The sequence below is a fragment of the Myiozetetes cayanensis genome, unplaced genomic scaffold (genome assembly GCF_022539395.1).
Source record: "Myiozetetes cayanensis isolate MyiCay16 unplaced genomic scaffold, myiCay2020 scf75, whole genome shotgun sequence".
NCBI lineage: Eukaryota > Metazoa > Chordata > Aves > Passeriformes > Tyrannidae > Myiozetetes > Myiozetetes cayanensis.
In genome coordinates this window covers 92786-102804 of record NW_026088020.1, presented here as the reverse complement: position 1 = coordinate 102804, position 10019 = coordinate 92786, and the positions used below count along the sequence as shown (strand labels likewise).

Below are 10019 nucleotides of genomic sequence, written 5' to 3'. Positions count from 1 at the left end.
TGTTTTTTGTCAGAACTTTGTTAAAGTACCAAGGCAGTGGAAAGGTTCAGTGAAAACTTCATTTCAGATTTAAAGGAGAAGAAAATAGAGCGTAGATCATATACTCCAATCCTGAAACCATAATTCCTAAAATACAGGAAAAAAGATCATCACTTTTCAGATACTTCTTCCCCCGCCTCTTGAAGCTCAACAGGAATAGTACCAATGCCACACAGCAGAACTCCTGCTGACAAACTCTGTATGAGCATGGTGAGCATGGATGCATATCAAGACTGCTTAGCAACACATCCACCATCACAAGGAGCAGAGGATATCACAGCTCCAACACCTCCTTATTCTCCTTAGCAGACACATTCTTCCTTCATCCCACAGAAGCACCAACTAATGCTACCATTTTTTTTCCAAGAAAAAATGCTAACTATGTCTTTCACCATCTCCCATCTTTTGCTGGCCTCAAGAGAGGCACAATTTAAGCATAAAAGAATCAGGACAGGATGAGATTATTCCTGAATCCCATTAACTCTGTGATTTTATTTTTAAGCACTTCACTGAAGACACTCCAAGCAAGCTCTGCTTTCAGGAAGAAGCCCCATATGCTATTCCTACAAAGGAAGACCAGAAAACACATTTCACCTGAGCCATGTCACCTTTCCAATGAAAAGAATATGGGATTCAGAAATGCTATTTTGGTAGCTTAAATAGTGGAAGTCCCCTCGCCCCTTGCTAATTCGCCCTTGAACCACCAAGGGCTACTAATGTTAGTCCAACACCAGCCTCATTCCTATGTCTGATTACTCTCTCCATAAAACTTTCTTCCTAATACCAACCTAAACCTCCCCTGGCAGAGCTTAAGATTGTGCTTATACTTTAAGGCTGCTCTTTCCAATGATTGTTTATAGTACAGTCTCCCCCACAGCTGTACTGCCATGAACAGTGGGAAGAGGGACCTCAAAATCCAGCTCTCCAAATCAGTCAAGCTTCACCCTTCAACAGTTATCTTTTCACACAGAGGCACTGTCACCCATTCAGATGTGAATACCATCTATACCATAAACTAAAGAGTAATTAAATGTGAAAACCAGTATCTCAAAATAGAAAATCACTGCAACGCAAGAGAAATGACTCAAAAAAGAAATTCACTTTATTATGTCGCACTTAAATTAAATCATTATCCAGGTTATCCTACAAGTCTCACATCCCTTAAGGATTCCTTTCTGACAAGGAATCAGTGCAAAAAACACAGAGCTAAAGTGAGCAGCCTCTGAACCACCACTAGTCAAGAATCCCAGTGAGGCTGTGCAGATCTGCAGATATGATGAAACAGCTGCAAATAATGAAGACAAGAAAGCAAATCAAGGTCAGAGCTCCTCCTTCATCTCATTTCACACTAGCTAAGAAATCAAAAGAAGCAATCTCAAGTCTCTGAAAAAACTTGTATTTATCACTGTCCATTGTTTTTTCCAGCTGAAATTCACAGAATTTTCACTGAATTTCCTCTGAAAATGACAATGTCATCTGTTTCAAGGCTGGAAAACATATTCTCCTCTTGATGTCTGTCAGTTCCTCGTTGACATCACTCATGGCACTCAGGTTCTGGATCCTCACTCCAGTGGGCTCCCCATTTCTCAGTCACAAGCTTAATGAAGTAGCTATGACTTGCATACAGCTCAAGCTTCTCACTGATGTCAACCCACTTCACTGCTCCAGCATCATCACCTGCTTCCAGAGGCAAATTATCCATTGTCTCACCTGTTCACAAAAAAAAAAACAGTTAGGACATGCTATTGCATCTTTTCTTCTTGCTTTTTTTCTCACATCTAATCAGTTCACCATTCCACAATGCTCCTTCACAGGCAGCAACTTTCAGCTGCTTCTCAGAGAAAAAAAGAAATTAAGTTCTGGCACAGAATCAGTGACTGACTTTTCTCATACCTACACTATTTTAAGGCAAATCTGAGTGGCCGAGGTGGTGGTAACTCCTTGTCACCACTCCTAGGGTACCATCAGCAGCATGAAAGGTTACTGGAAATCATCAGGACAACACACACTCACTACCTTAAGTTTAGCCAATTCTTCTGCCCTGATTTTTTTTGTTTGCCTAACATTTGATTGCTACTTTTTTCAGCTATTATTCTACAGGAAAAATTGAACTCTGAAACATATATGCACTTATGAAAAAACAGAATAATTAAAACTTTACTAAAGGCCCCAAAATCAAAAATACTACTTAAGAAGGGATGCAGAAAGGCTTCTGAAATGCTCCCTCCTAAGTTTTTACTCTGTTTCTACAACAAGAGTCCCAGGATTTCATAGACAACAACCAAGGAAATGCTTTTAAATTCTGCATTAGAAACAAAGACCAAAGATATAGTATCTCCCCTATTTCTGAGGGCTGATAAATCAAGGACCAGTAGCATGTGAAACTTCACAGCTGGTATCTACTACCCAAAATTCAGTAGAAATGTCACTATATGAAGTCTCTGACTTAACAAGTCAGAAACACCTGACTAGACTGATGTATCTTGCAGGTGAAAAATGAGAGTCCAAGATAACAGATGATTCTAAGAATCTAGTCCCATATTTTACACCTGACTTGCATGTTCCCCCAATTTCATTGCCATTCCCAGCTCAACACAGGTCCCAGTTTCAAACCAGCATATGGAGTAAAGGGCAACTAAAAGCACACATGGAGATACCCACCTGTTTCATCATGATAGTTCACAGCCTCTGTTTCCATCCAGGCATTATCAGTGTTACGAGGGTCATCCACATATCCTCGGTACACCTAAGGCCCCAGACAAACCAAAATAAGCTCAGTGTCACAACAAACAAGGTGGAATCACTAAGATTTTTTCTGCCTTTCCTCTGACACATTTGCCCTTACAGCGTTTTCAACAGTCCCTTCCGTTTCCTGCACCACGAGAACCAGAGCAACACAATTTATTTTAATTTCAGCTACACTTTCTCAAGTTCCATGCAGCTGTGAGTCACATGCACGGCTCAAGAGGTTATCACAGGACACCCAGAGCTTACCACAAAGTGTTCCTGGTTGAACAGCTTCTGGAGCTGCTTCTGCAATTTTGCTTTCTCCTCAGGCGATTTCTCCAAAGAGTTCAAGGCCTCCTCCTCAAATTCCCGCCTCAGGGTAGCGCTGATCTTCTCCCCTGGGTCCACCATCCCCTTAGAGAGAAAAAAAAGGAGAAAAGGTGATTTTTTTCAATCCCTAAGATTCCACTTGCTGTGACTCCCAGCTCTTAGTATATTACATCCACCTGCATCGTACTCTGGACACAGGAGGAACTTTACAATCCGGTGTAAAGATCAAGCACACACCCCCTTCAAAACCTGCAGTGGAATCAACTGTGCCTGCATTAAGCAAGACATGGGCAGATTTAAACAAGAATACCACTTTGCAATGCAGAAACAGCAGAAGGCATGCCAGCTGATGCCTGGGCAAAGTTGGTTCAAGGAGCATTTCTCCTCACTGCTGCAACACCAGGCCATCCATCAAAAAGCACTCTTCTATCACATGCATGCCAGTTATTGCCTCATGGCCTCACCAGCCGGGGGGAGATGTCTCTGGAGCTTTGCCCTTACCCCTGGAATGGCCCACTCCCCACAGTCTCTCCTCTTGATAGCCACAAACTGCAAGATGTTTTTGCCAGTAACTGGATGAGCAACTTTATTGCCACTTCCATCCCTTTTCCACCTGTAGCAAACGACAAGGGCACAAACACCCACCACTGCCATCAGTAAAAGATTAAGAACTACCAAGAGTTAAAGTAAAAAGCTGTCTAAACAAAAATTAAAACAAAAGCAGTATGTCCTTTACTTTCAAGGAAGCAACTCAGTAGCATTGGCATCCTTCTGAAAAGGGGAAGAACTAAAATGCACCAGGATGATTTTTAACAACGGTTCTACCCTCAGCATGGCACTTCCTAACTTGCACTTCTGTTAACTACACAGTGTTTTCTGAATGCTTTGTGTAAAATAGCTAGCATGTACACACAGATCCTGCTAGCAAAAGTACATTAAAACAAAGCACACGCTGACCAAAAAACATTGTAACCCCACCCCACCTCCTCCTATAGTATACTAAGTCAAGTTACTGTTTCTTACATAACAAGACCAGGCACTTAGCTTTTTATTCTTTTTTTTTTTTTTTTTGTAGTTGAGTCATTATGATAGAAAAATCTATTCTTGCAATTTAATTTCACATGCCTCATCTAAGGCCCTTCAGCAGTATATAGTATCAAAGCATCACATAATCCTTTCAGTTCTTACATTTGTTACTGAAGACTCTTTATATAATGTATTTCTATTGAATTATGCTTCCTGGGTCATTTGTTTGTTTGGGTTTTTTTTTAATGTGCTTTCTCAGCATTTCAGAAGCAATTGCTTGTAATTAGCAGCGAGTCCTTACTCTGCCGTGTGTTCCTCATGTCTGTGTATCTCTCCACTCAGATACTCATGTCTGAATGGGCTCACATATAGAGAACACACACACAAAAGGACCATGAAAAGTAATAGCCTGTCCAGAGATGCACAGAAGAAACAAAATGCATTTTTTCTGTACTGCAGGACATCTTGCAGTCACCTGCCCCTTACCTAGTTACGACGGGATCAGCAGCATGGTTTGGTCCCCAGCGCCCTAACAATCCTCTGCCTGTGAGGCCAGTCCTTCCCGCTGGATTTCTGAAATAAATGCCACAGCACACAACTTAGAGCCCTGAACTGGTTCTAATCAGAAATTAAGCCCAGTAGCACCCTGATCTCTGAGTTAGGACTATGCTATTGTCCCTCTGATCTCTGAGGGCCACCTGAAATGCAAAGGGGTTTATTTACTGCTACATCTCTATACCGTTGACACAACAGTACACTGAACATATTTATTTCCCTGCATTCAAAAGATACTCCAAGTATTCTAAAAAAAAAAATAAAATACAGCTTTATGGAAGGTTAAATAACAAAAAAGGAAAGGATAGCAACATGCATTCAGTATCCTCCTGTGCTTTAAAAGGCAAGAGACATAGCATGGTTTTCTCCTTCATCAACCTCTTTTTGTGTTTAATAGCACAGGCAAAAGAAAAAGACAAAACAGCTTTGTCATTTTTCAGATCTTGTGTCCCGAGATGCTCCTGATCAAGCATCACTCTCATCATGCACAACACAACCTTGTCTGAAAACCGAATCTAGTTTCCAAGACTATGGATGCACAGAGCATTCACGTATGTACAAAAGGCAGAAAGAAGAAAAACTATTTTTAGGTGAGATTACTCATCTGTGCTACTCCAGGATTTGTCAGTGGAAGGAAATACTCTATCCCTCCACCTTAGCACACAAGCGGAACAAAAGCTTCAGGGCCCCACATCTGGTCAAACTGTGGAAACAATTAACCCAACAGACCCTACTATTGACAGTATTAGACCTCCCCTGACTCCAGTGCCACCACCACCCCATGTTGTGGCTGTAGTACTGGCTAACAATTTCATGCCTCTCTGCCACAACCGTCTTCCAGAAGAACTCTGGTCCCAAGGTATCAGCTTTCCTGTCTCTAGGGAAGACTACCTCGGCTTTGTTCTAGCAGATACCACGTACCAAAACTGACAGACCTGCCTGAGGACTGAAACTACATCACTGAGATAAATATGCAAACAAAAAAACCACACTCACCGGGGTCTCCCATTTTCAACCACATACAAGCCATCCAGACTCTTCCTCTCCACTTCTCCATCTCTCTCATTGAATTTGGGAGAAAAGCCTTTATCACTGTGTGGAAAATAATGATTTAATAGGTAAAAGTTATAAATACAAAACACCCCTCTGCCCCCCAAAACCATCAGACTGGCAACACCCACTGGTCCAATGAGCAGTTTTTACCAGAACTTTAGTTGCAGGCCCTCCATTTTCTTTATATGAAGTCTCAATCTTTACTCATGACAGTCTCCCTGTATTTAGTTCTGCTGGAAAACTGCAGAACTAAAGTATTTAACGTCATATCTCCCTAAATTTTCATTTAGACAAAAAATGTTTCAGAGGTATTCTTGTTAAAGTTAGAATCATAGAATCACAGAATTGTTTCAGTTGGAAAAGACCTCGAAGATTACTCACTCCAACCATTAACCCAGCATTGCCAAGCCCACCACTAAATCATGTCCCTAAGTGCAACATCTACATGTCTTTTAAATACCTACAGGGACGGTGACTCAACCACTTCCCTGGGCAGCCTGTTCCACTGCTTGATAAACCTTCTGGTGAAGAAATTTTTCCTAATATCCAAACTAAACGCCCCCTGGCACAACGTGAGGCTATTTCCTCCTGTCTTATCCCTTGTTATTTGGGAGAAGAGACTGACACCCTCCTTGTTACAATCTCCTTTCAGGTAGCTGTAGAGAGTGATAAAGTTTCCCCCGAGCCTCCTTTTCTCCAGGCTAAACACCCTCAGCTCTCTCAGCTGTTCCTCGCCAGACCTGTGCTCCAGAACTTCCCCAGCTCCATTGCCTTTCTCTGGACACACCCAGCACCTCAATGTCTTGCTTGTAGTGAGGGGCCCAAACTGAACACAGGATTTGGGGTGCAGTCTCACCAGTGCCAAGTACAAGGGGACAATCACTGCCCTAGTCCTGCTGGCCACACTATTCCTGATCCAGGCCAGGATGCCATTGGCCTTTTGGCCACCTGGGCACACTTCTGGCTCATGTTCAGCTGCTGTCAACCAGCACCACCAGCTCGTTTTCCACTGGGCAGCTTTCCAACTCTTCCCCAGCCTGCAGTGCTACATGAAGTTGTTGTGAACCAAGTGCAGGACCCAGCACTTCACCTTACTGAACCTCATCCAGCTTGGCCTTGGCCCATTGACCCAGCCTGTCCATGTCCCTTTGCAGAGCCTTCCTACCCTCCAACAGATCAACACTCTGGCACAACTTGGTGTCACCCACAAAGTGACTGAGGGTGCACTCAATCCCCTCGTCCAGATCATCAGTAAAGATATTAAACAGAACCGGCCCCAGTCCTGACTTTAAAATTTTTGAAGTATTACTAATGCCTACTAAAAGATTACCCGGCACTTTCACAACCTGCCTTGGCAGAACATTGGCACACCTATGGAGTCTGAGGATTGCCTTGTAATCAACAGAACATTAAACCCCACTAAGAGTAAACAGAGGCACATGGTCACACAGCAGTGGGGAACAAGGAAAATAAGGCTGAAACCTCAAGAGCCTACACAGATGTGCATATATAGGAATCACCTTTTCACATTTATCACAAGTTACACCAGACGCATGCATCTAACTTTCTAGTCAAGAAGCATACAGCATTTCTTGAGAGGAGAATATTTGCAGAATCAATAAAAATGAATACACATAGTCAAAAACCCCACAACAGTTACAGTCATGCATTCAACCTGTCACATTGCCCAAGTTGGAGCACTCAAGAACTACAATTCTACTTTCTTTTCTCATGTTGCATTCAATCCATGAACAAACAAGTATATTATGAAAATACTGTCTCAAATTCTTAAGGAGAATTAGGAGATTTTTATTTAGCTCACAACATAGAGAAACACTGCACAGCATCAACAGCTCAGTAAAATTATGTGTCAAAGACCTTCACAGCTAACCCAAACAATTCAGTTCTCTAACCACCACTTTTCTTAGACTGGACTTTTACACATCACTGCAGAATCACACATCACTTAACCTGATGATCTTGTTAACTCAGGTCATCACTATTTCCTGCTTCCATGTTCATAGAAGAAAAGAGCCACCATTTCCACTCACTTGATTTGGGGATCTGCCCAACTGGGTCCAGCCAAAACAGACTTTGCAGTGTACTCCACGGGATTATAATCTTTCCATTCTGTCAGCCAGCCCACTTTATCTTCAGGAACGTGGCTACGCTCAACATGTGATCCTGGATATGGGGAGGTGAGAGCTTTGCTGTGGTAGAACTTAACATTGTAACTGCTGAACATGTTCATAGGATGAAGATGGGACCAACAGTTTGCAGATGAGTTACTGAAAAATAACAAAAATTAAAGAAATAAAGCTTGAGGCCTCTAGTTATTTTATTTTGCCATGGGTTTTCAGAAGCTGAAAAACCAACCAACAGTAAAATACAACAGATTGTGTTATGGTGCCTGTTCATCAGCTCTTAAAAACTCTACATAGATTTCCTTCAACATACAAAGTGGCCTTCCTGAACTCAATTAATTTTTTACTTATTACAAAAATAAAGAAGATTACTTTAGACAAGCTCAGCAAAGGGTTATTACCCAAAAAAGTACCCTAGAAACAAGATATTCATAAATTCTTCATGAAAAGTTGTGGGGGTTTATTAATAAAGAATCGCTTCCTTTATATAAGGAAATATATCTCCTCTGCAAAAGACTATTCAGATTTTAACAACCTAACATCTGAGGAAGGTGATGATAGGACTAAAGAGTTTCAGGTAAAAAAGAAAAAAAAAACAAACCCTACTCATACACTATTTACCCTGGTATTTGAACCCAGATGTGAATATTAGATTAAAACTAGCAGAACAGGCCATGCTTTTTCAAAAACAGAAGTTCCACTTCCAAACATCTCAGATGCTGTGAAATCTTCACGTGCATCTGGGAGAGGAGGTTCTGCTTCTCACTGAAATTGGGAGTTCACGGGTCACGAGTACAGCACGTGTCACGGTCACTGCTGAGCTGACGTTCTCAGCAGCACAATTCACAGAATCAACTGGGTGGGAAAAGACCTCTGAGATCGAGTCCAACCTGTGACCGAACACGACCATGTCAACTAGACCATGTGCCACGTCCAGTCTTTATCCCTAAACACCTCCAGGGACGGTGACTCCACCACCTCCCTGGGCAGCCCATTCCAACGCCTGACCACCCTTTCTGTGAAAAAACTCCTCCTAATATCCAGCTCGCAAGACACCCGAAGTTCAAAAAAAACCTACAAACCCTTCACAGAGATACGGAAAAGGGGAACATTGCTTTTGTGCTTTTCCGGTAATTACATCACTTCCAAGGACAAGGCCAGGTTTGCGTTTCTGCCCGTGCCCAAAAGGGACACCCTTCAGCGACACCGCACACCCCGCGCCGGGCTCCCCTTGCGCTGGAAGGGGATGGGAAGCAGCCCCGGGATGGGAGGCAGCCCCGGGATCTCGGCCCGGCCATGAGGTTGCTGCTTCCCCCGCAGAACAGGGAACCGACCTCCGGCAGCGACAGCGGCCGCGTCCCGGCTCCCCCGCGCACAGCCCGCGGTACCTGCGTGCCGGGCGGCTCTGGGCAGCGCTCCGGGCCGACAGCACCACGGACAACGAGAGCACGGCCACGGCCCGCCGCAGGCACCCGGCCGGCAGCGGCATCGGCGGCGCCGCCGCGGCCCCAGCCTCGGCCCCGCGGCCGGGAGTGCGGCTCTGGGCCGGGCCCGGGACGGGAGTGCTGGCACCGGCGGTGCGAGGCAGCCGCTCTGGGACACCGCTCCTTCCCAGGGGCTCCTACGCCCAGGCCGGGAAGGAGCCGCCCGCCGGCCCCGGTACAAGCTCGCCCCGCATTGGGCGGAGCGGCGCCAGTGACGAACGCCCCGCAGCGGGACTGTCTGGGATGGAGCTCATTCCCCACGGCGGCCCCGCGGTGCCGGGCTGGGCATTGGTACCTAGAGAGGGGGCCGGGAACACACCAGTGTTTTGGCTACTGCGGAGCAGCGCTCCCACGGCACCAGCGCTGTCTCTCCAACATTCTGCACGCCATCAGCAAGCGCGGGTGGAGAAGATTCTGGGAGGGAAAATTCTGGGAGGGGACACCGCGAGGCCAGCTGACCCAAACTAACCAAAGGGATGCTCCACGCCGAGTGACGTCAGCTCAGATATAAAACCTACGGAAGAAGGAGGAGGAGGAAGGAGAGGAGGGCATTTGTTATTTACAGAGTTTGCCTTCCGGAGCGACCCCTAGGTGTACCGAAGCCCTGCTTCCCGGGACGCGGGCGGACACCGCCTGATCATGGGAAATACCGAATAATGTC

At 44.8% G+C, this 10019-nt stretch overlaps 1 protein-coding gene across 3 annotated transcripts; it reads right to left on the bottom strand.

Annotated features, from left to right (window-relative positions):
• Positions 1–1119: 1119 nt before the first annotated feature.
• NUDT9 (nudix hydrolase 9) lies at positions 1120–9792 on the bottom strand. 3 transcript variants are annotated; one of them, XM_050338991.1, is made up of 8 exons: positions 9654–9792; positions 7782–8018; positions 5674–5769; positions 4609–4695; positions 3598–3709; positions 3034–3180; positions 2701–2785; positions 1120–1749 (listed from the first exon to the last, which is right to left on the bottom strand). In XM_050338991.1, exons 2-8 carry the CDS (start codon positions 7979–7981, stop codon positions 1574–1576), a joined length of 903 nt encoding a protein of 300 aa, XP_050194948.1. In that variant the 5' UTR covers positions 7982–8018; positions 9654–9792; the 3' UTR covers positions 1120–1573. The 3 variants fall into 3 exon arrangements, with proteins under 3 accessions (XP_050194948.1, XP_050194949.1, XP_050194947.1); XM_050338992.1 differs by having other exon boundaries at positions 9678–9786; XM_050338990.1 differs by lacking the exon at positions 9654–9792 and adding an exon at positions 9263–9490.
• Between the last annotated feature and the right edge of the window lie 227 nt (positions 9793–10019).

What these genes read in the sequence shown, in the direction of transcription:
- NUDT9 (XM_050338990.1), bottom strand. Translation starts at nt 9,363, where the DNA reads ATGCCGCTGCCGGCCGGGTGCCTGCGGCGGGCCGTGGCCGTGCTCTCG. An exon ending in CAGAGCCGCCCGGCACGCAG is followed by an intron (nt 8,019 to 9,262) that starts GTACCGCGGGCT and finishes GTTATTTTTCAG; the next exon opens with TAACTCATCTGCAAACTGTT. An exon ending in GCTGATCCCGTCGTAACTAG is followed by an intron (nt 3,710 to 4,608) that starts GTAAGGGGCAGG and finishes CGTTTGCTACAG; the next exon opens with GTGGAAAAGGGATGGAAGTG.